This window comes from Eubalaena glacialis, chromosome 1 (genome assembly GCF_028564815.1).
Source record: "Eubalaena glacialis isolate mEubGla1 chromosome 1, mEubGla1.1.hap2.+ XY, whole genome shotgun sequence".
Lineage (NCBI taxonomy): Eukaryota > Metazoa > Chordata > Mammalia > Artiodactyla > Balaenidae > Eubalaena > Eubalaena glacialis.
The window spans coordinates 33,503,193-33,529,251 of NC_083716.1; the positions used below are offsets into that span (position 1 = coordinate 33,503,193).

General features: G+C 41.0%; 1 protein-coding gene across 6 annotated transcripts in view; it reads right to left on the reverse strand.

Moving 5' to 3' along the window:
- PLCE1 (phospholipase C epsilon 1) overlaps positions 1–26,059 on the reverse strand; it is a 320,122-nt gene that overhangs the window by 109,667 nt on the left and 184,396 nt on the right. For all 6 annotated transcript variants that reach the window (XM_061169296.1, XM_061169454.1, XM_061169606.1 and 3 more), the window contains one exon: positions 23,186–23,502. In XM_061169296.1, the coding sequence (XP_061025279.1) occupies positions 23,186–23,502 (317 nt within the window). The remainder of the gene's footprint in view (positions 1–23,185; positions 23,503–26,059) is intronic.

Below are 26,059 nucleotides of genomic sequence, written 5' to 3' on the forward strand. Positions count from 1 at the left end.
CATACTGATGTCAATGAGAAAACATTTGCTAGTTTGTTTCTCACACCTTTCTGTTTCTACAGTGGAAAAAAGTAAACTTCAAACTTGAAAAGAGTAAGTTAAAATTATTACTTTTATTTTCGGTTTTCCTACCCACCCCTCCCACCCTACCCTGATGGGGCATATTAGGCAGCCAGTCCTCTTAACTGCGGCAGTCCTATGAATGCCTTACCCTGGGGACACCGCCTGGTTAGGCCTGCATTTATTTCTCCCACAGCACGTCACACTGCCTGTCCTGCTGACTCCACTCCTGCTGATTTCCATCACATAGGGTCATTTCTCTTTACAAAACTGACTCACACTTGATGATTTACATCTTGGCCATTTATCTGCTTCTGTGAAAAGTTCAAAAACTGGAGCCAAAACAAACTTCGGAATGCATCTAAGGCAAAACCTCTTGTTGCTTTAGACTTGCTGTAACTCACTCTGTCTGCCAGGATGTAGGGGGAAAAAAACCAAAACATTTAGCTCATGTGGGAAACAAGTTTTTACATGTAAGTGGGCATGATCATTATCATCAAAAGCAGCAGCATTTCTTACTTGGGTACGGTACTTCACAGATTATAAGCACTTCTGCTTATGCAATTTCATTTTTACTTCTATCTAACAATCCTGAGAGAGGAATGTAGAGATTGCTGTTCCATTTACAGATGAAAAAACTGAGGTTTGTGACAATAAATGCTGGTGAGGACATGGAGCAACTGGAACTCTCACAGTGTTGGGAATGCCAAATGATACAGATACTTTGCACAATGTTTTGCAAAATAGTTTAGCATTTACCCAAGGGAAATGAACACCTATCTTCACCTATTTGAGAATGTTTTAGTGGTTTAATTCATAATTGCAAAAAAACTGAAAATAATCCAAATGTCCTTCAATTGATGAATGGATTAAAAAAAACTATGATAGATATACATAACAAGGAATACTACTCAGAACAAAGTATTGACATGTACAATAACAATGATAAATTTCCAATGCATTATGCTTAATGAAAAAGGCCAACCTCAAAAGACTGTAAGATTCCATTTATACGACATTCTGGAAAAGGCAAAAGGACAAAGAGAGAAATCAGATCATTAATTCACACAGGTTTACAATAGGGGAGGAGACTGACTACAAAGGGGACAAAGGGAACTTTTGGAATGAGGGAAATATTCTCTATCTTGACTGTGGTGGTCATTACACAACTGTGTTCATTTGTCAAAATGCAAATTGTACACCAAAAAAGGGTGAATTCTACTGTGTGCAAATTATACTTCATTTCAAAAAAGAGAAGAAGATCACTGAAAGGGGGCGGTGGAGAGGAAAGTTTAAAGACGCTAAGTTACCTACTAAGCAACATGTTCATAGTCACCAAGCAGAAACAGGAACTGAACTCAGGTCTTCTACCTACAAGCCCAGAGTTTTTCTATTGAGAATGGACACTTGTCTAGAAAACAACTGATTTTCTGTTTTCTCTGCTTATAGACATAAACCCCAGTTAGAGTGAGAGTCTTAAGTGCTGATCCCTTTCTACTTGTCTACACTTAGAAGTAGAACTCTTACATTCCCTACCCAGGACACACATTCCTACTTAAGGATTCAGAATGACAATAGCCAATCTACAAGGATGAGACTGTATCTTAATAAAATGCTTCATTGTCAGAAATGTAAGGATTTGAATGGAAATTTCTCCAAAGAAGATATAAAAATATAAGCACATGAAAAGATATTCAACATCATTAGCCATTTAGGGAAATGAAATCGAAACCACAATGAGCTACCACACCACATCTGCTAGGATGGCTATAATAATAAAGAGTTTGACAAGGATGTGGAGAAATCAGAATCCTCATATGCTACTGGTGAGAATGCAAAATGGTGCAGCCACTTTGGAACACGGTTTGGCAACTCCTCAAAATGCTAAAAATTGAGTTACTATATAACCCAGTGATTCCACTCCTAGGTAAATACTCAAGAGAAATGAAAACATACATCCACACACAAATTTATACATGAATGTTCATAGGAGCATTATTTGTAATAACCAAAAAGTGGAACAAGCCAAATGTCCATCAACTGATGAGTGGATAAACAACATGAGTTATAGCCATAAAATGGAATGTTACTCAACAATAAAAAAGAATGAAGCACTGATAGGTGCTACGGTGTGGATGAACCTTGAAAACATTATGCTAAGTGAAAGAAGCCACACACAAAACACCACACATTGTATGATTCTATTTATGTGAAATGTCCTGAATATGCAAATCCATAGAGACAGAAAGTGGATAGATTAGTGGTTTCCAGGAACTAGGGTCAGGGAGGAATAGGGAGTGACTGCCAGTGGGTAGGGGGTTTCTTTTGTGGGCAATGAGCATGTTCTAAAATTGATTGTGGTGATGGTTGCACAACTCTATACTAAAAAGACACTGAACCGTATAATTTAAATATTTCTATTGTATGGCATATGAATTGTATCTCAATAAAGCTGTTACAAAATGACAAACACTGAAAATAACAAACAAATGAAAAAAAGTGTTGCCAGCAGTAGAGAAAGCTCACAAGAAGGCGGATTAGGCATGCAGAGCTGGGCAGTCCCACTCCATTATGCCTGAGTGGGGCCATTTCTCCCATGAAAGACAGGCTATAGATCCTCCCCTCTCATCCTAAGAAGATTCCCTTCACTCTGAACTGGGGGTGTAGCTGCTTCCCCTCTGGGGGCTCTGCCCAGCTGCAATGACCCAGTTGAAGGTGGATCAGACAAGAAATCACTACCTCCAAGAAATGAAGACAACACTTCATGATAAAATATGTAGTATGTAGCAACATCAGAAGCCTCACTGTCACCCCACCCCATAGAATCCAAGCTGCTGAGCCCAGGGCCATGGGTGTTGACTGGTAGACTCAGTTCCTGCCCCTTCTTTCCCTGCAAATAGGGGTATGCTGAGTGGGTAGTGCATAATGGATATATTGTTTTTAATTTTTAAATTTTATTTCATTTATGTTTTTTATACAGCAGGTTCTTATTAGTTATCTATTTTATACATATTAGTGTATATATGTCAATCCCAATCTCCCAGTTCATCCCACCCCCCCGCCCCCCTTTCCCCCCCCGCCCCCCTTTCCCCCCCACCGTTGGTGTCCATACGTTTGTTCTCTACATCTGTGTTGCTATTTCTGCCCTGCAAACCGGTTCATCTGTACCGTAATGCATATTTTGGATTTGGTATTACATTCAATTCATCTTATGTATTAAGCATCAGAGGATTAAAACAATAGATGACATTTATTAATCATAACGACCCTATCTACAGGGCATTTGACAGAGGGGCAAAGAGAGGCTTAGTAACATAGGTCATGTAAACCGTGCAGCTGGGATTCAAACTTGGGGAGATCAGATTCCAAAGCTCAAGTTCTAAGGGGTGCTGGAGATCATCTGGTCTAATCCTTTGTCTTATGGGGCAGAAACTGATGCTCAGGGACTAAAGGATTTGCTCAACATCACATGGCTGGCTAGAGGCAAAAGGAAGATTCCACACTCATGATCTTGTTAAAAGTTTCCTTGGCCTTTTTTAGATTCATTGTACAGAGATGGCAGAAATTCCCTGAAGTCAGGATCTCACATCCATGGTCCAGAGTTATGTAACTTAAGTCCGAGCAGAGGGGTATGTATTGTTTTCTTTAGGATTTCTAAGAAAGAAGTTTTCAAAATCTTCAGGGAGTTATATTGCTGATAGAATGTCTTTTTGTGTGTGTGATTTTTTCCTACTAGTCTCATCTTCCCAGGAGAAAGGGAATCACTGGGTGTGGTGTTACTCTCCTCAGAGATGTCCTGTCATGTCACTTCTCTTCCAAAAAAAAAAAAAAGCCTCCATTTCTTAGGGAAACTTCTTTCCCATGTCATCTCATTGTGTCCCTGTACACAGGGACTTCTTTCCTGTTAAGAGGAAGTCTTGGATCTCCAGGGTTTCAACATTGAGTCCCCAAATCATAAACTCCTAGGGCTGGAAGAGGTCATGTGAAATCTGGACCAGCGCATCACCTGTCAAGGGTGATGACAATCTTGGCCAGGGTTGGGGCAGGGCAGGTAGGGGAGAGGAGAACATGCAGCATTTTTTTTAAGGCTCATTTTATTTTATTTTATTTTTTGGCTCCTCTGTGTGGCATGTGGGATCCTAGCTCCCCGAAGAGGGGTCGAACCCGTGCCCCCTGCATTGGAAGTGTGGAGTCAACCACTGGACCGCCAGGGAAGTCCTGAACACGTAGTATTTTTAAATGTACATTTAGCACTTTATTAATTGCTTTTACTCATGCTATCAATTATATTTTGAAATTTCAAATCATGTTAAATGTGGATATGAATGGTTTTTTTTTTAATTTTGAAAGAGAACATGAGTTAAAAATGTTAGAAAACTTTACTTTAGGTGCAGTTTCTCTACTCTATGAATCCAGATACAGACAGTAGAACCAACCCTCATATCAGTACCTCTATCTGCCACTTTTGCAATCATTCAAAGGGTACGCATAGGTGTGTTGAACTTTCAAAATGGGGACCTCCATTTCCCCAAACCTCCTGATAGCTTGTAAATAGAGATCTTAAAACGTTAGAGTATTGGAAACAAGGAAATTTTTCTTATCTGTTCTAAAAGTACTGATCCAGAGTTACTGGTTCCCTAGAATCATTATCTGCATCATTAGTTATTTATTGAGCTCTTGAGTCTAGGTTGATCACCGTGGCAAACATACTCCCTGAAACGGTCTCTTGTAATTCTTGCAGCAACCTTACATGTTAGGTGGGTGTTATTAGTACCATTTTATAGATGAGGAGACTGAGGTATAGAATGGTTGAGAAACTTACTGGCTGGGGTCCCACAGACAGTACGTGGTGGAACTGGGATTTGAATTCAAACCCCAGAGCCAGCACTCTCATCCAGAGCTGCTGTTTTGGGCACTATGTGAATGCTCCCCTCTGGAATTCTGCAGGGTCCCTGCCACTCCCCACAGAGGACAACAGTGAGTCATCCAGGCTTATTCCTGTGAAAGGGGCAGGAAGGGATTACTGGGGGAGAAAACTGGACAGGTTCGTTGGAGAGCCCCTTGAATGCGGCTAAAAATGCCTGAACACTATTTGATTGGCAATAAGGAGCTACTAGAGAATGAAGAGCAGAGAGCTGTCTCTTGTTATTGCCACAGGGGCAGGGAATAAATGTGAAAACCAAATGAATGAATGTGGGTCTTGTTAATAGTTGTCACATAATTCTCCTGGGAAAGGATGGCAAAACTATTAGCCAAAGTAGGATGTTTGGTTCTGTGTGGATTTTCATCAGCAGAATATCTGGTTCCTTCACTGGCACAGATAATAGTTACTTATACTGGATTACATATTAGCTATCTTGCCTTGATTGGAATAAGAACAGTAACTAAGTTCCTGTGTCTGGCTTGAAATTCTGGAATATCATAATGCTTCAAAACAGCGTGGAGTAAACATTTTCGTGATGGTCACGAGATAAGGAAATCACACTGTAAAAAAGCAGTAAAAGTTTTGCTCTTTAAAAAATACAGTTTCATACCACACTTTCCATGGATTTAGCCTGCTTAGCTCATCCATTGGTTGGGGACCAACCTTTTGAGAGCCCAGCAGGGAAGCCTGCCTTGTGTTTATGCGGCACTAGAGAGAATTAGTTTCAACTCACTTGCACAAGTGGCTTTCAGAGGAAGGGATTTGACAAAGTTGTTAAACCCCGTAGAGGTAGAAGAGGAAAGCTGGGCTGATTATACATCTGAGCACTGTCATCCTGAAATTCATTTTGGCCCCTGGAGTATAAATACACTTCAGTATTTTTGTTAGGATTGCCAGAAAATCAGCAAGTGTTCACTTTCTTTGGCCAACAAAAGCATGACTCTCTGTGCAAAAATTTTCTGCACATTTATAAACAAGAACATTTAGAAAATCCCCTCTTGCTGAGAGATATTACAACAAATATGTTTAACCGTGCCATAAAATAAAGCAGATACTAAGAATACCTCCGGGTTCATCAAGCACAGGAAAAGTTTTTATGTCTCTCTTCTGACACAAGCTTATACATGTCTTCCTATCCCCAGACAAATACCTTCCCTGTACCGTGCTGGTCTGATGAGTGCCATCTATGTTCTCACCTATGTTTTCTGTGTTACTTCTCAAACAAGTATTCCCACCCCATCATCTACATTTTCTCACCACTGCACCCTGGTTTTCCATCCCTGCAGGCTATTGCGATGGTGGTCTCCAAGTGACCCAGGACCTCCTACCCAAATCTAAGACAAAAATTTTTCTCCCTCACAGAATCTCCCAGTTGAAAAAAAGACCTGTGGATGATTTCAAACTTTTTGGCAAACTTCTTCTCTAAAGGACCAGATGATAAATATTTTAGGCTTTGTGAGCCATTCAATCTTTGTTGCAACTACTCAGCCCCGCCATTGTGGCGCGAAAGCAGCCGTAGACAATATGTAAATGAATAAGCCTGGCTGTGTTCCAGTGCAATTTTATGTATGGACACTGAAATCCGAATTTCATATCATTTTCAACCATCACAAAATATTATTTTTCTATTGATTTTTAAAAATCTTTTAAAAATGTAAAAATTATTCATGCTTCATAGGCTATACAAACAGGTGGTGGGATAGGCCATAGTTTCATCTTGGACAACCTCCCAACCCAAACCAGGAGTTTCTTCCCAGCTTTTGCAGCCAGCCAACCCAGGCTGTGTGTGAAATTTCTCCAGTTGTAGGAAGCTTACTACCTCCGAAGGCAGCCTGTTCCAAGGCCAAGATGAAATGACGGGCCCTAGTTTTGCCTACTAAAGTCACAAAGAATAACTCAATTTCACCTTCATGGCAATCCTTCAAATACTGAAATGCACCTACCCTGACCACCTCAGAAGTCTCCCATTTTGTCAAAATAGTACAACTTCCTTCAGCTGTTGCTTGTACAACATTTTTTAATTTTTAGTGTCCTCTCTGCTTTGGTATGTAGAAATCCTTCTGCAAATTTGGCCTTAGACTACTGCATTTCAGATGTGCCCAGTTTAGAGGAGAGGCAAGGAATGCTATGTCATTCTGTGATCTGTTCATCTGATTCTGTCCTTCTGGACTATCAGTGCACTTCTCAACTTCCTTGGCTCAGAATAATGTGATACTCGTATTGGAAATTCTTTCCCCTTGGTTTTCATCACCCACACGGCCTGATTCTCCTGTGATGCCCACATTCTCCTTCTCACTGGATGATTTTACCTGTCATGACAGTGGGTGTTAGCAAGGCTTGATCCTTGGAGCCTGTGATCTCTCTCACACTTGATGTCTTAGGGAGCAAATTAATTCTAATGGCTCAGCCATCCCTTCGGTAGGGATTATTCCCAAATTGTATCTGCAGCCTCGATCTCGTAGTACATGAACTCCTGGCTCCTACCTCCCACTGCTTACTTCCCACCTGAATTTATTTAATTTAATTTATTCTCACCCTAACACCTACATGTCCCAACTTGAATATCTCCTTACAAGATAATGATGATGATGATGATGATGACAGTAAAAATAGAAATAACATTAGTTGAGCACTTACACTGCACCAGACACTATTCCGAGCTAAGGATTCACTATCTTACTTAACCTTTACACAACTCATGAGGAAAATATTCTTGCCCCTTCTATATTTGGGGAAATAGGCTCAGAGAAATAAAGTAATTTGTCCACTGTGCTAATAAGAAACAGGGTCAGGATTTGAACACTTGCATGTCTGAATCAAAGCATGAGTTCTTGACCACACTGGATGGCCTTCGTAACTGCCCAGATGCTGTCACAAGGGCCCCTTGTATTCCAAAAGCCCTGCCTGGAAAGCCTGAAATCAGTCTTGAACCTTCTCTTTCACTGAGCTTTCTCTTTCATTGAGCCTTCCTATTCAATGGGTCACTGCACTACTGGGATTCTTTTTCTAAGTGATCAGAAGCCATTTTCCCCTTTATTCTCACCAGCATCCTACACCAGGCTCCCTGTCATCTCCTGTTGTTTACTTCGACTCTCTCCTGATGTGTCTTCCTGCACCCAGGCTCCTTCTTCAATCCATCATGCATGATCATGCATGATCTTGCCTAGAGTATGTTTGATCAAGCTGGTTCTCTCACTAAAAAGGTCCTCCCTGCCATTCTACCTCTTTGCTATTCATTTGACCTATCTTGGAGCTGTCCACCCCTAACTGACATGCATCCCTCATCCTGGGCGGAGGAGAGGAGGAAGGCTGGAACATATATCAACTGTAATGTAATTTAAATATTTCACATGTGTAGTTTTTGTTCCTTACTATTTTTTGTCTTTGGTTTTTTTAAGAGCAGTGTGTCCTGCAAAACTAGAAGAAAGATCAAGAAAATAAAGTTTGAGGTGAAATACATTTGTGAAATGCTGGTGAACTATAAGTGTCTTTATTGCTGGACTTCTTAAGCCTTCAGTACACTAATGTGCATTGGGAATATCAATACAGAAGAATGAAGCTGCAAAGATGTTTCTGGAAGGTACTGAACCATGAATTTTTAAAAAAATGTTCTCCTCCAGAGCAGGTTGAGAAACCAGGGTTCTGCAGCACGATGTTTAGGAAAAGCTACTCTAGGAGTATCTATCAAAATGCTAGGCATGCAGCAGGAGTGACAGGCTGCAGTGATGGAGGGGAAGAGCCCTGGACTTGGACTCAGAAGGACAGACTGGAGCCCCAGATCCAAAATCAGAGTGGCCCTATAAGGATTAAATGAGATAACTGGTGTGATGAGCTCTGTGTTAAGTGTAAAGCACAGTATAAATGTGTCACTATTTGATTAAGGGTTTTAATTTAAGTATACCTTAAAAACTTCCCCCAAGATTGGCTGTTACTTTCTCCAGCTAAAGATTTTAAAAATCATATTTTATATAGCAATAGGGAGCTTTTTAGGCAGTATTAGATCAAAGGACTATAAATATACAGATTTTGATTTTCTCTGCTTCCAGGGAGTATTTGTTGCATTTGTATATTCGATTGATCCAAATAAAGAACTGCCACAAATATATGGTGATTTTACTTTTCATGGAAGAGAACAGCATTTTACAAATTACAGAATGACTCATAACAAAAAGATAAGGCAACTTTAACATGAATTGGGGTGGTTGAGGGGGTACTGGGCCTCATGGTGGCTGTGCGTACCTGGGGTGGGGAGAGGGAGGGAGAATAGAAGAGACTGTTGTGGAAGCTGGAAATGCCAGCAAACTTCTTGGCTGCATCTTTTGTCCAGGGCCTGTCCTGCATGTTTTCTACCCTGTTGATTTGTACATGATTTTAGTGTCTGTATAATTTTTAAAGTATGAGGTGTAACGATAAAGGAATGAAACTTGTGTTTGTATGAGGCTTATGAAATCCGAATCAAGAGATTAGGGTCTCACCTGGTAAATCCATGTGGTTCAGACCCATGTGCCAGGACAGGAGGGACCAAGACCCCACCTTCCACAGAATCTGCCCTGCTTTGACCTGGAGCTGAATCCTCACTTCCTTCCCTGTTCTTTCTCCAGCTCTCAAAGGATCTGTAGCCAAGCAGCTTTGAGAGGCTAAGGCATTAGGGCCCAGACCCACTTTCTCTCCTATGTGACAGATCCACCTACTTCTCCTATGTGACAGAGTTTCTTAAAGCATGTTCTATAATAGGTATCAGGCCTACAGGTACTCAATACTCATGTATGTTTGTGACATACTGTCTTCTAAGAGAGTCCCAGTGTACATGAGCACAATAAATGACCTGAGAAGTCCTGCAATGAAGAAAGGAAAACTTAGTTATCACTGTTTGCCCAGCATGTGGCATATATGTTAGACCATGGGGCAATATTTTTCCATAGAACGCATACGGACATCCCACACTACAACTATGGGAGATGCCGCTCTAGTCTTACTTGGTTACCCCCCAAATCCCTCAAACAAACCAGCATTTTCTGCCCTCATTGCTTTATTCATGGTATTTCCCGGGGCAAATATTTATTGTGCAACTATTGATAGATGCATAGTGGTACATGTATAGCAATACAACAAAGAATTTGGGCTTTGGGGTCACGAAAGCCTGAATTTCATCTTAGCTTAGCCACTTTCTAGCTATGTGATACTGGGCAAATTATGTAGCATTTCTGAATCTCAGTTTTCTTATTTGTAAAATAAAGCAGTGATTCACATCTTTCAGGGTTGTGTGAAAACTACATGTGATTAGGTATGTAAAGTGTTTGGCATGGTGCCCAGTACAAGGCACAGAATTAACAGTGGCTACATTATTAATTTCTCTATCACCATCATTGCGATTATCATCATCATCATTGTTATCTGAATAAATGGAATAACCATTAGACATCCTCAAACAGCTATTTGTCAAATTAACCACATTTTTTCTTTCCTATTTAGAGGATAATTTGACTTACATACCAAGGATGTTTATTGGTTTTAAGAAATCATTTCACAGAGCATCTCAAGTTATACCCAGAGACAAAATGAGAAACATCTGTCAGATGACTGCATTAAGGAAATTCACATCTAGCTTAAAAACACTATGCAAGGAGGGGATAAATGGTTCAAGGCCAACCTGATGAGCAGCCTACTGATGTGCCAAAAGGCTTCCTATTAATTCCTATTTGGTTTGACATTTTTACCTACAATTTACATTAAAAAACTTGAGACATATGTATCAAGCCTGAATATAAAAAGTATGGGGAGTGGTAGCTAATTCAATACATAACTAAATTAATACTCAAAAATATTTTGGAAGGCCTGAATGCCCCAAAAGAGAAAATTTAGTAGACTTAAATATAAAATATTACATCCACATAAGAAAACAACAAACAAAGCAACCTATGCACAGAGAAAAGATGAGTGTGGCCGTTTGTATGCTAAAAGTCTAGGGGTTTTAGTTGACCTTCAGGGGGCTAATAATTAGATGGAAAAAGTAAAGAGCGGGAGAATGACCCAACTGTAAAAGGGGAGAGTCTCACTGTCCAGAACAGATTAGGGAGACTCATTTTAAAGAAGAATATTGAAAAATAATATAAGTTTGGACAACGTGGGGAACGTCCAACCTCAAGAGAACCAAACCAAAGGAAGGCAATTTCTATTATTCCCCTGGGAGCAACAGGTGGAATTTATAAGGAGGCAGATTTCAGTTCGATTTAAGGCAGGATTTTAAAACAAGTTACGCTCCATTAACATAATAAGCTCATTAAAATGGAGTGAACTCTGTCTTTGAAAGTATTTTAGTAAAAGCTGGATAAGAATATGCAAGGGAGAGATTCCTACGTTTGGTGGAGATAGGAGAACATAACATAACCTCTGAAACTTCATCAACGATAAAGTTCATAATTGTGTCTGGCAAAAGTCTTCCCAACCTCCAAGGCTCTGAAGCCCTTGTTCATCCTCAAGGGACATGTGCCTGTGTGGTCTCTCTCTTCCAGTCTCACGGAACATACAGTCCTTGCCTCTCATGTGGCATGGAAACCTGCTAGTTACTATTTATTGAGTACCTATCCTGTGCTGGGTGATCTTATACACATTAGCTTGCTTAAATGTTCCAATAACCAAGTGAAGTTGATAAAATTATCCTATTTTACAGGTGGGAAATACAAAGCTGAAATCAGGTTATGTGATCACTTACTTGTCTAGATTCCGATAGTGAGTAAGTGGCAGAACCTGCACTCAAAACCAGACTTAGCAATAGAATCATACTCTTTCCACTACCTATGGCATGTCTCTAACCACTGTCTCTCCCGTGAAAAGCACTGCCTTTTTCTAAATATGTATATTTATTCAATATTTTATGTCTTATATGCCTAGAACTAGATTGTAAATTCCTTGAACAAAGGGGCATGTCTTGTTTGTCTTATTTCTAACAGCTCCTATTTCAATAAACAATTGCTAACACCAGTTATTATTAAATATTTATTGACCATCTAGTACGTAAATGGCACTTTGCGAAGAACCAGACATATAGCAATGAAGAGGTTAAACAGGTTTCTAAGGAAAAAAGTAAACAAGTCAATGGCTTCCCTGACTTTTGAACTGAGACATGATTAGAAGACATGATCAGAAGAAGACAGCAGTGGGGGGGAAGATGGTTTTAGGCAGAGGGAACAGCAAGTGCAAAGTCTGCGTGGGGAAAACTAGCTCAGTGTGTTCAGGAACAGAATGAAGGTCAGTGTGGCTGGAACAGAGACAGAGAGAGGGGTGGATGGTATAAAGTTAGGTTGGAGAAGTCAACAGGGGCAAAATCATGCAGGGTCTTGCCGTTTTGGATTTTATTCCAAATGCAAGAGGAAGACCTTGGGGGGTTTTCAGGAAGGGTGTGACCTGATCTGCTTTATGTTTCTAAAAGATCACTCTGGCCGCTGGGTGATCTTGGATTGGATTATAGGATATGCAAGGATGAAAGCAATACTGGAGGTGAGTGCTGTGGTGACTGGCTCTAAGGTGGTGGCGGGTGAAATGCTAAGGAGTGGTCCAATTCAAGATGTATTTTGTAAGTAGAGCAAATGGGACCTGCTGATGGTTTGGATGTTGGCAGTTTGGGAAAAGAGAGTAAATCAAGAACGACTCCTAGGTTGTTAGACAGAGCACCCAGGTAGGTGTTGAGATGGGGAAGATGGGGATAAATAGGGAAGATACTGGGTAGTATGTTAATGGGGTTGTGAGAAGGCAGTAGTTCTATTTTGACCATATTTGAGATGCCTTTTAGACGTTAGAATGTAAGCTCTGTGTGTGGAGGGGATCTGTCTTGTTCTTTGCTATATCCCCAGCACACAAAACAGTACCTAGAATATAAGTTGGTACTTAATAAAAATCTGTTGAACGAAAAAAGCCAAGGGGAGGCATTGAGAAGGCAATTGGATTTATGAATGTTTAAATCTCTTTGGCAAATGTAGATTCTTAGCAAAGCATAAATACATTCCTCCTTGGCTCCTACATGTGCAGTAAGGATCTCTAAGAGAGTGGTTTTTCAGAGAGTTGAATTAAACATCCTAATAGGGTCAGTTAATTCAGTCCTGGAGAGAGGCTCAAAATCCCAGTCTCTGACTAAAGCATACCTGGTCTTTCCCACAGCGTTCAGTGTCATTTAAAGTGATATGTCTGATGGAAAAGAACATTGGGCCTTGAGGAGATGCTGCACTGCTTCTCTGAGTCATGTTAACTATTTTCAGTTAAAAAATACTACTCATGTATGTCAAAATCTTACTTGTCTATTTACTAATTTCCACTGGACTCATTCTTACTTCTATCAGCCCCAGGATTGAGTGGTAACTTGATGCCTGCTTTCGACAGAATAAAACAGGCCTCCAGTGGGTCAATGGCTTTGGCAGTTCTCTTTCTAGGTTGGCTAAATCCTAAAAACATGATGTGAGCTTTAAGCAGGGTAAATAAGAATAAAAATATCCTGTCATAGTAACAAAATAGTTTGAATATTTAAGATTCCAAAACCAAGTCCTTTAGGACCAAAGAATGAAAAAAAAAAAAAAATACAGAAAAAAAGAAGGAAGGACAGAAAGAAAGAAAGAGAAAGCAAGCAAGCAAGTCATCACATTTATTTAAATTTACTTTGGACAATTATCAACTATTATAATAGTTCCTGTCCCAAAGACAGGAATCATTTCCCCCCATTTGCTTTGGAATACAGCTTTGTTCTTTTCTTTGAATACCTCTGTGTCTGATGGTCTAGAGAGTGATTCTCAACCATTGGTGGCATCAGTATTATCTTGTGGAATTTTAAAAAAATACACATCCCTGGGCTCACCACGGATCCACAGAGAGTCCACAGAATCTCCTGGGGACTGGCTCCAGGCATGTGTATATTTAAAAAATATTCTGATTGCCAACAAACACATGAAAGGATGCTCAACATCACTAATCATTAGAGAAATGCAAGTCAAAACTACAATGAGGTATCACCTCACACTGGTCAGAATGGCCATCATCAAAAAATCTACAGGGCTTCCCTGGTGGCGCAGTGGTTGAGAATCTGCCTGCCAATGCAGGGGATACGGGTTCGAGCCCTGGTCCGGGAAGATCCCACATGCCGCGGAGCAACTAGGCCCGTGAGCCACAACTACTGAGCCTGCTCGTCTGGAGCTTGTGCTCCGCAACAAGAGAGGCCGCGATAGTGAGAGGCCCGCGCACCGCGATGAAGAGTGGCCCCCGCTTGCCGCAACTAGAGAAAGCCCTTGCACAGAAACACAGCCAAAAATAAATTAAAAAAAAAAAAATCTACGAACAATAAATGCTGGAGAGGGTGTGGAGAAAAGGGAATCCTCCTGCACTGTTGGTGGGAATGTAAATTGATACAGCCACTATGGGGAACAGTATGGAGGTTCCTTAAAAAACTAAAAATAGAACTACCATATGACCCAGCAATCCCACTCCTGGGCATATACCCTAAGAAAACCATAATTCAAAAAGAGTCATGTACCACAATGTTCATTGCAGCACTATTTACAATAGCCAGGACATGGAAGCAACCTAAATGTCCATCGACAGGTGAATGGATAAAGAAGATGTGGCACATATATACAATGGAATATTACTCAGCCATAAAAAGAAACGAAATTGAGTTATTTGTAGTGAGGTGGATGGACCTAGAGTCTGTCATACAGAGTGAAGTAAGTGAGAAAGAGAAAAACGAATACCGTATGCTAACACATATATATGGGCTCTAAAAAAAAAAATGGTTATGAAGACCCTAGGGGCAGGACAGGAATAAAGACACAGACGTAGAGAATGGACTTGAGGACATGGGGAGGGGTAAGGGTAAGCTGGGACGAAGTGAGAGAGTGGCATGGACATATATACACTACCAAACGTAAAACAGATAGCTAGTGGGAAGCAGCCGCATAGCACAGGGAAATCAGCTCGGTGCTTTGTGACCACCTAGAGGGGTGGGATAGGGAGGGTGGGAGGGAGACGCAAGGGGGAGGAGATATGGGGATAGATGTATACGTATAGCTGATTCACTTTGTTATACAGCAGCAACTAACACAACAATGTAAAGCAATTATACTCCAATAAAGATGTTTAAAAATATATATATACATTCTGAGGCCCATTGTTTTCCTTCTGCTGATCAGTGAAAGCCACTATTAAAGGAAATCGTGTTTGATGCTCAAAGAATGAACACAGGCATGGAGGTTCTGATTCACAAGGTGCTTAGCAGCCCCTCTCCACTGCCTTCTGCTGTCCCAACTCTGAGCACAGCCTGAGAACAGCCAAAAAAAAAAAAAAAAAAAAAAATCCACAAAAAACTGTACTCCCAGTCTTCCTAGGAGTACAGATGTAACTAAAGATTTTGAATTTCAAAAGCCATCACTTTTGGGGGTGTAAGTTTCATGCAAAATTGAAATACAGAAAAAGAGGAGGAAAAAGATTGCAGAGGTGATGTGGTCAAGAAATGAAGCTAAAGAAATAAAGTAAAATTTTTAATTTTCTTTTGGCATTCTACATTCTCAGGTATCCAGTACCTAAGGAGCCCTCAAAGCCAAAAAGGAAACTTTAAAAGCCAAAGACCTAAAATCCCTTTTCTGCCTGGTACTGCAAAATGACAATTTATTCTGTTCCTCTTCTGGGACAATGTTCTCAGACGCCTTGTGACGCCATTGTCCTACCAATTTCAAGGACCACAGTCTCCCAGTTCAAAGGAAATGCCACATTTTCAATATCACGGAGTCAACAAGGAGGTTAACAGTGTTATATGGGTTGAAATAGTAAAGAATATTTGAATCCTGTTGTGAAGCGAACGGTTTCATTCAGAATAAGAGACCAAGGTGAGGACAAAAGGCTCTTATGGCTTTTGATTCAATGGCACCAGGTAGATGAAGCAAGAATACTGGCTCCGGAAGTCAGACCATCTGGGTTCAAACACTAGCTCTGAAACCATGGGTCATTTACTTAGCCTCTGTATGCTTCCATTTTCTCATCCATTAGGTGAGGGGATAATAATAATAATAATAATAATAATAAGTAGTGGGATCTATTATCATTAGTTATTGTGAAAATGCAGTTATTTTTAGTGTTGTTTTGTAACCAACATTGAACCCAGGAGTGTCTTGGGTCCTCACTAAGTGCCTCACACATGCCGTCACTCTGACTTCCTATATAAACCATGTGAAGTAGGTACTATTAACATACCTATCTAAAGATGAGGGATTAGGTACTGGGCTTGAGGTTCCACAGTGGGGGATGATGGATCAGAATCCAGGCAAGCGGACTCCAGAACTGCACCGTGCATGATGGTGTGCTGTGAAGCCCCTCCTCATTTCCAGCCCCATCATTTACTTAGTGTTACGCTGAGTGAGTAGAATCCTGGGGGTGCTGATTGCCAAGAACCACCGAACATGATTTGCTGTCAATAGACTCCAGGGCAGATAAGCCCCCTACAAATAACCTGCCCTGCACAGCTGAGTCTCTGTAGTTTAATTGCCTACCGTATTTTTTTAGTCCAGAACTTCTGAACTAAAATTTCTGTTAACTGGGGAATGTGCCACGAAATATTCTGGGGAATGAATACAATTTCTGCTCTCAGAGGTGTGCCTCTAGGGAAACGTGCTTTCTCAAGGAAAAATCTGGTTTTCCAAAGTGAATTGAAATTTCCCTTACCCTGTGAGGGCTTTATTAACAATTTACCTCATGGGTATTCAGACATGAGGAAAAAAGTCTGTACAGCAGACCTGAACAGATGATTTGCTTGGCTTTCTGCATAAAAGAGGGAGGCGAAAGCTTTGATAGGAAATTTTCCTAACATGGTTAAATGTACAAATTCAAAACCAAGTGAAGGAACACATTTGGTCATTATCATATGTTATGCTTTTTCCTTACTATGCCGAAATGGTCTTTCCTTGGCTATGACCAGACAGACTTCTAGATGTTGGAATTTGTCAAAGTGATCATGATCTCTTATGAAGTACCTAAGGGATTCTGGCTGAAAGGACACAGGCCCAAACAGCCCTTCTCTGGCCAGATGGTTTATTTATTCTTATGCTCTTTCCCAGAGAGTTAAGCTGCACCTTGGCATTCTTTATAGAGATGGTGGCCTTTAAACTATTGGTCTGACATCTGGTGAAACCCACCAGATGGAAGGAACAAGCAGCACTGAGTGTCACTTTGGGCTGCCCACATTTGTGTGGCTAGAGAAGCAGGTTGATGACTGCTTAGTTTGACCAAAAACAGGAGGGTGGAGGAAGGTCACCCGGGGCAAAAAGCCAGGTGGAGTCCCTCCAGAGCCTTCTGGGGTCTCAGTATAACTGTGGGCTCAATCTTGGCCTTATCACCTGCTCTTGGACCAGCTGGTTTGAAAGAGGAGCCCAGAGAATGGTCTTGCTAAGACCTACCTGACAAGAAAAACTGCTCTCTCAGGGCATAGGAAAAACTAAACCTGTTAATGGCCTTTTGAAGCTGAAAACCAGCCCTCAGTCAGAGAAATCAACTGTTACACAAAAGAGTGTCTGGCAGTGATGTGGGCGGTGGTAGATTATGGAGCTGAAAATTTACTCTGATCCTGAGGACCACTGTAGATGCAGACCATGATGAGTTCCAACCCCAAAGATCATCAGTGGGTGAACAACAGGACAGCAGCAGAGGCTATATTGATGAGGCATGAGGTTTGAGAACTTGTGACTCAGAACTGTGATCCCAGAATACACCACCTCCCCAAACCATGTTCCATCACAGCCCTTCGCAAGAAAAGGGCATGAACGCAAAGGGAGTAAGGATGCTCCTCAATCTCTATTTGCCTTTCATATCTTCTCAAATGCATGTGCTAAAGTGTGTGATGTCTTTGGTAAAGTTATCTACCAAAAATGCCTCTCTGTCTCCTTTTCGAAGAGATAAATGGCTCTGGAATGTATTCGAAGAGGAATTAAAGAACAGTAAGATCAAAAGGAATGTGGACTACAGGTAGAGGCTGGAGAGAGGAAGGAAGAGGAGGGAAAAAGGACAATATGATGTGAGACGGTCAGAGCAAGAGACATCGTGGGTGGCCAGGAAGTGAGCCTGCTTAACCTGAAGGGAGGAAGACAGAACACGGGCTCCTTGAGCTTTAGATAAAGGATATGACTACAGAGAGGTGTCCAGATCAAAAGGGTTCAGGAAGCCCTGTCTCCCAAACCAAGCGGAGCAGGATTGAGCCCACCCCCAGCGCCACCTTGACTACCACCAGCTTGGGGGCTGGCCCCTTGTACCTGCTTCTGTTTACTTGCAAGGATGAAGAGAAGTCACTCTGGTGAGCACCAGTCTTGACATCGGGCAGAAGATAGGGAAATGGGGAGACAAATTGCTTCCAAGCCACAGTCTAAATTGATTTTAAATGATTTATCTCCTGGCTTTCCTTAACGTAAGCCAAACACTTTCAGTTATTTCATGATTGTACTTGGAATTGCATTTTAACCATATTTTCCTAAGAACCAACCTTAAGCAACATTGCCTGAGAGGCATCAGGGATTTTCTCCCCTTTCCCCACATTACAGTTAAGTCATTATGTAAAGAGTTGTTAGAATTCGGGAAACTTCTAGCTCATGCTCAGGTTTGACTGACAAAGAGGAGCAAGCTGCCTCCTTAGGCCATGAATCTTTCTTGCTCATGACAAGCACTGGTTGTGTTCTCGTCTGGAACGTCCTCCTTCCCTTTCCCGTGATGGTCCCCTTCTATCCCAGCCATCCCTCAAGGCCCAGCCGCAAACTCCAGTGCGGAGCAGAGAGAGCTCTGATCACCCACCGAGACACCGCGGCTCCCACCGTCTGCGCCACTCACATTGCACGTATTTTCTGCCTCTCTTGGGAGTGATTTGTGCCCATGCCTGACTACAATTTAAGACTGGTAGCTTCTGGCAGCCTCAGACCGTTACTCATTTCCCTTAGTGCTTATCCACCATGGTCTCCTGCTTCTGAGAAGTGCTGAAAACATGTTAACTGAATGACTGAATGTATAAACAAATGCATTCGCTTCTCTCCTAAGTAACTAGCAATGCAGCTAGTAGTCTCTCTCTTGTCTTTGAGATTCTCCCATGTTCAAAAAATATATATTTTACTTCCACTGAGGAAAGTGCATTTATTTTGTGTATCCAATTTTGACAGAACCAAAGTATGGGCTAATAATGTTGTAAATTTTCATCATATATTGCTCATTTCTTATTTAAAAGAGTGTATGACACACCAATTAAAAAAGAAAAGGTTATAGCATAGTAGGCACTCAATAAATAAGTCTTGAGTGAATGAATGAATGAATGAGTGAGTGGTAATAGGAAATTCGATAAAAATAGAAATGGTAGGAGTAGAAAAAGGGTAGATGCACAGGAGGTTTAGAACAGAAGTAGAGAGAGAGAGGGAAGAGGGAAAGGAGACCAAGGCTAATTAAATTCAAAATCAGAAATTCTGGTTTTACTACAAACTTTAACTTGATAATGTAACAAGTAGAGAGGCAAGGCAGTTGGCTGAGAAGAGAACAGACTTTAAAGACAGACATCTGGATTCTGACATTCATTCAGCGACTGTGTGACCGTGGACAAGTGACTCAACCTCTCTGAGCTTCACTATTTTTTTAAACCTTTTAATTCTGAAGTAATTTTAGATTTACAGAAAAGTTACAAAAATACGGAGAGTTCCCATACATAGCTCACCCAGCTTCTCCCAGTGTTAGCATCTTTCATAAATATAGTCCCTTTATCAAAACCAGGAAATTAACATTGATACATTCATGCTGATTAAACTACATGCCTGATTAGAATTTCACCAGTTTCCCCATCAGTATCCTTCTTCTAGTCCAGGATATAATAGGATCCCAAACTGCATTTAGTTGTCATGACTCCTGGTCTCCTCTAATTTTTGACGATTCCTCTGTCCTTCCTTACCTTTCATGATCCTGACACTTTTGAAGAGTACAATGTCTTTCAATTTGGGGTTGCCTGATGGTTTTTTTTCTTATGATTAGATTTAGGTTATTTTTTTTAAGGGGGGCAAATACATCATAGAGACTATATCTAGTCCTTCTGAGTGCATCACATCAGGAGATGTGACCAGTAATAAGACATCAATATGTCTTATTACTGGTCATGTTGACCTTGAGCACTTACTTAAGGTGGGTATCTACTGGGGTTCTCCACTGTTCTATTTTTCCTTTTGTAATTAATACATATTTTGTGAATAGATACTTTGAGACTATGCAAATATCGTGTTTCTCATATTTTGTTCAATAATTTTAGCATTCATCAGTGGTTCTCGCCTGTAACAATTTATTGCTAGGGTGTCCAAATGGTGATTTCTCATTTCCCTCATCCCTTCTACATTTATTAATTGGAAATCTTTTATAAGTAAGAGCTGTACCTCTCCCTGTCCTCCCAGTGATTTGTTTATTCACTTATTTGTTTATATCAGTATGGACTCATGAATATTTATTTTATTCTATGGACCACAGTCCAATACTATCATTATTTATTTTGTTGTTTAAGCTTCACTTTCTTCATCTGTGAGTCAGAGATAATAATGGTCTTACACAACTGTCATAAGGATTAGTGGGATTAAAAAATGTGACACTGACAGATAAGCAACAAGGATCTACTGTATAGCACAGGGAACTCTACTCAATATTCTGGGATAACCTACATGAGAAAAGAATCTAAAAAAGAATGAATATATGTATATGTTGAACTGAATCACTTTGCTGTCCACCTGAAACACAACATTGTAAATCAACTATACTCCAATAAAATTAAAAGAAAAAAAGAAAGTGACAATGTCCAGTCCAGTCCTAAGTGCTAGCTCCTTTTCTTCTTTTTCTTTACAGAAAGTAAAGCCACGCTAATTTGGAGGCAAGACCATTCTAAATAGGTGAAATCTGAATTTAAGAATTCTCTTTCAATGGAATGAAGCCTTTTTACCTGAAAGGATATAAAACAACTAGAATTTAGCTCTCCCAGTTTTGCCTAGCGTAGGTCATTTGGGATCTGCCTGTAATGACTACATTAGACTGATTTTTAATCGGCATACACATAATATGTATGAAAATAGATGCTTGAGAATACTTGAATACAGACTGTTCTTTTAAGTAGTTTAAGTGTTTTCCCAGAAATCTTGTCTATGTTTTGAAGTTGCTTAGCTAAACTGTTTTCAGAGATAGTCCCAAGCATGCCTTAACCCAGCTGTGGTTCATATCATCACTAATTCTGAATTAGTGAAATCACTGTTTCATCTTTGATTCCCAAAGTTATGGTACTAAATGGAAGAGATTCAAGTTTTCACTCTCCAAAACTAACTTAAAACTAGCTTTGTAAAGTTCAGGCAAATCACTTTTAACTTCAGGTGGAATTTAAAACAACAACAATAGCGACAAAGGATAAGGGTAGGGTCCTAAGGATGTTTGAGTGAGTCGATCAGGAAGTTTACAATAATTCATGATATACAGTAAAATCCACTAATAAAATCACTCAGTTTACTGGAACTTTCATTTTCCACTCTGTTTTTATCAGCAACGAAAATCAAGAACATCAGGAGATTTATTTCAAAAGGCAACTTTGGGGGCCGTGTGGTTTACAAGCATTCATGTGGACTCCCAGAGAGTCTGTCTTACTCAGTTTGGAGTGGACCAGGAATCTGCAGTTTAGCAGGTGTTGCCCTCAGTATGAGCCTGATACAGGCGAGAGGCAGGATATTGTTGTGGTTCAAAGCCCAGGCTCTGACACCTGACTCTTTGGGCTTGAGTCTCACTGTTGTCACCTACCACCCGTGTGACCTTGGGCGAAGAACTTCATCTCCTCATGTCTCAGTTTTCCCATTGCTAAAATGGGGTCAATGACAAGGATCTGTCTCCCAGGGTTGTTGTGAGGAACAAATAATTGGCACATATTAAATAATTGGTATGACAGTGCTAGATGGATATTAGCAATTCCTATGGATAATGGATCTCCCTTTGAGGAATGATGCTCAAGGCATGTCTGGATACAGAATTGCTTGAGCTCAGCCTCTAACACTTTCCATCCACTGGGCTTTATCACTGTTGTGATACAACCATCACCAGGGTCATCACTGGAAGGCTATGGAGGCTGCAAGGTGAACTGCTATAGTTGGAAAGTGTTTAAGTAACAAAGGCTGATTGATCCTCTGTCAATCAGAGATATATACGAACCAGGATGGGAGCATCCTCTTAGCATTTAGGTAGTTTACTAAATGACTAAAGTAGGAAACTACTGTATTTGTGGAATTCAACCAACCAACAACCACCAAACACACAGACTGAAATTTTGTGTTTTAGTATTCAAGACAAAGAAATGAAGTCTAAAAGAAATAAAATATAGAACAGAAAGGTCTGGGTGTGGGGTTATGCTATAGAATGAAAGTGTTCTCTAAGCCTGAGAGAGGGGCATCCTGTGACCCTAGCACAGCATGGCGACCTCCTCTCCATCCTGCCCTTTACCCTTGGTCCAGGGCCACAGGGTGGCCAGCCATTGGCTCTTTTCCTCCCAGTGAGCGCCTAGAGCTCTTACACTACCTCCTTCCTAGGTGTTCCCAGACTCTGGTCACACCTGTCCTCTTTAGAACTTGCTTCTGGCAAGGCCTTGGAGGCCATGGAGGGACTTTCTGGGGCTGAGGAGCTTGATGGGATGCAGAGATCAGGAATGAGGTGATTCATTGCCCCTCAAGACCATGTTCCTCCCAGCTCTCCTTACCCAGGTATATTAGTGTTTAATTTCTGCTGAGGAGGTCTGATAGTGGAAGACAGAGTGGGCTAGACAGATCCCATGATCCCTCGGCCAAACCCAAAATTGAGACATCTGGTCTTAAAAGCACTTGTAGGAACAGGGGGAGAATCTTTGAAAATGGGCCCAGGGAGAATATTTTGGCAAGGGCATAGAGAAAATGGGGCGGGGGGATACTGGTTGTCCAAAGGGAGAAGGCTTGCGGACATGGTAATGGTATGGGATAGAGGCGGGCTCAATTAGGCTGAAGGGTGGAGTGAAGCGAAAGGGAGGACGACAGTGTGTCTATCTCATTGCCTGGAAAAGAAACAGTCATCATGGAAGTGGGCAGACAGACAGGTAGACGAGATATCAGTAACAAACAAACCTAAAAGGAGAAATGCTTAAAAATCATTACAAAACATCTCAGAGTGGCTTCTTACCTCATTAAACCTCATCACAAGATCTTCAAGGGCATTATGCTCTCCGTTCTGGGAGGTAAGAATGGATGCTGAGATGGACGCTTTGAGGCAGGGCAGGGACCTCTGGCATTCCGTGGTGCCCAAGTCCCGGGTCAAGAAGCAAAGATAGTCAACTGGCAAGACCCTTCGGTAAATATTCTGCTCCTGTTCCATCAGGATGCTGGCAACTTCCTCTGGGAACTGGATGAGGGGCTGCAGATCAATCAGCTCCTTGCTGATCCCAGCTGAACTTGAAGGGAGGGCACTGGGATTGGCCATAGAGGTGCCTGGCTGGCGTTCTGAAATAAAGCAACAAAAGTCACTGTTACACCAAGGCTGGTGTCCCCTATGCCAGGTATTTCCTTGAGAGCCATTCAAAGTCTTATAGGTTTCTCAACTGAAGTTTCTGCTTGGTGAATAGTTCTATACTATCTCTCCTGTTTTGGAGACCTTTCTGATATCTCTCCTGCCTGCCCCCTCCCACTCCTTGGGGGTAGGGGAAGGCTTAGTTTCCTATTTTCAGAAGCAGAACTGATCTAGCACACCATTCCCTAACCAGTTCACTGTGACACTCTGCAGAGTAGCAGTGAAGTAAAATGTACCATTTGCTTCCTCATCCTCCGGGACTAACCATCACCATGAAAAGAAATGCGGGTGGGCGTGGGCACAGCAATTGAAATGGAAGAGGGAAGAAAGGCAGTAGGGGGAGGAGGCCTGTACACATATAGGCATATGCACTCTATGTGTGAACACGCAGGAGACCCAGGGACCCTCTGCACACCAGGCTTCAAAACTTCACGGTCTGCTCTGCCAACATTCAGCCCTCAAAGACTCTGATTCCACTGAGATTTACCTGGAGGTGTGCAGGGACAGAACCACCTATACAAGTAAGGAAGAAATAGGTAATGAGGAGATGTATCTAAATAAATAAAATAAATAAATCTCATTCCCTGCTCCACAACTGGTAATAAGAAGGTGGTAGCGAGAGGGAAATTAATGAGTGCATTAGACAGAAGTACCAAAGACATTCATTCATAGGCTCAAAATTATTCCGTTAGCACAAGTTCACTTTGCCTCAGTGGATAGCTCCACCTTCAATCCCTTTCTTCCCACTGACTCTTCTTTGCCTACACAGATATTAGTTTTCCTTATCCTTAAATACAAACCAGTAAAACTTCCCTTATCCCTTAAACTCCAACTAGCCTTACCCTTCATTACGTACCTTCCCTAAAGGGTAGTCTACTTTCCCTGATTCCTTCCTCTGTGAGTATGGCGACCATATCTTCTGATCCAAAAATCAGGCCACGCAGTCTGTTCAAATTAATTAACCAATAAGGTTGTGGATGGAACAGAAAAATGGAAACCAGGTCTGTCCTGGGAGCTTCTGGTTCTTAGATCACAGTGTTGATTTGGAATACTAAATCATATTTGGTTCTAAGCTCATCTTTGAAAATAATTAAAATAAGGCAGGTACTCAAATCAAGCCTACGTGGCTTCACTCTCCAACTTGCTGAATGGTTGAGAAAGTGACCAGATTTCCCCCAAATTGAGTCAGAATGTAGTCTGAATGATGACAGAGGCAGATTGCAGTTTCTGACACTGATAATTTATGTACAGTGGAATTAGTCATATATAGGAAGTCTTCCCAGAATTAACCAGCTCTAAGACAGGATTTCAAAGCATAGCTCTCTGTGAAGGAAATAAAAGTAACTCCCAAATCTTATGAACCAGCTGCTTATCTAATATGCAAGAGAAGAGATAATGTAATAGAATATGTAAATAACATAAGATGATATATTGTAAATCACAATGTATCTTGAGACACGAGTCACATGATGTTACAATGAATGAAGAAGAATCTAGTGGTTTGTGGGAAATAGCAATAAAGGAGACCTAAACAAATTTGAATAAAAGAAGAAAAAGAAGCCTGGTAGGTGTAACTTGAATAAATGTAGTGGCCCGATGTGTCTCAATGTAAGCACAGCATCATACTCAAAGGAAACACAAATCTGAGGTTAGAAACCTTGAAACATAATGTAAACCTTTAGTGTAGGTTTCTTTAAAGCAGGATTACTCAGGGATTTTGTATCATGCACCACAAAGAAACATCCCAGAAATCTTTTTGGGACATATTTTGTGTTCTTCAAGTTCCACATTTAAACAGCCGCTGTTAAAAATACTTCCCGCTTTCTCTCATTCTTGCTGAGCTCCCCTTTAATCTCCTCTTTCCTATTCACAGGCCACGTTGCCCCAACTCTCAGCTGTAAGTCACCATCAGATCTTCCTCTCTGCAACATGGGCAACTCTATGATGGATTAAAGACCCAGGAGCTCTGTGACCCCTGATCATTCCTCATTATTTGTAGAGCAAAGTTCATTAATCCCACAGGCAACCATAGTTCTTCTCTTGTGAAAGAATTTTTAGAAAATTTCTGGTGAATATAATTAATGATCTCATTTACCATCAATGTTTGCTCTCAGCCCCATGTTCTCCAGTTAATAGTTATTCTACAGTAGAATAGGGTTGTATCTCTAGACACTCTAACAGCCTAGCAAAATTTACTGTGAGACACAGTGTCTTCAAGTTCTATTTCCCTGATAACCACGTTCAGTACTTTATATGGATTAATTTAGGAGGTAGATAGCATTATTATGTGAGGCTCACATAAGGTCACATAAATAGTAAGCTAGGAAGCTGGGATCTGAATCAGGGTCTTTTTGACTTCAGAGCTCGTGTGCTTGATCACTCAGCATATAACCTCATGTAGCGACAGAATATCACATTGTCATTCTGGATTTTAGATGCATCTCAAGTGATTTCAGTTAGTATAAATCAACTTCTTGTGCTTGCTTACTT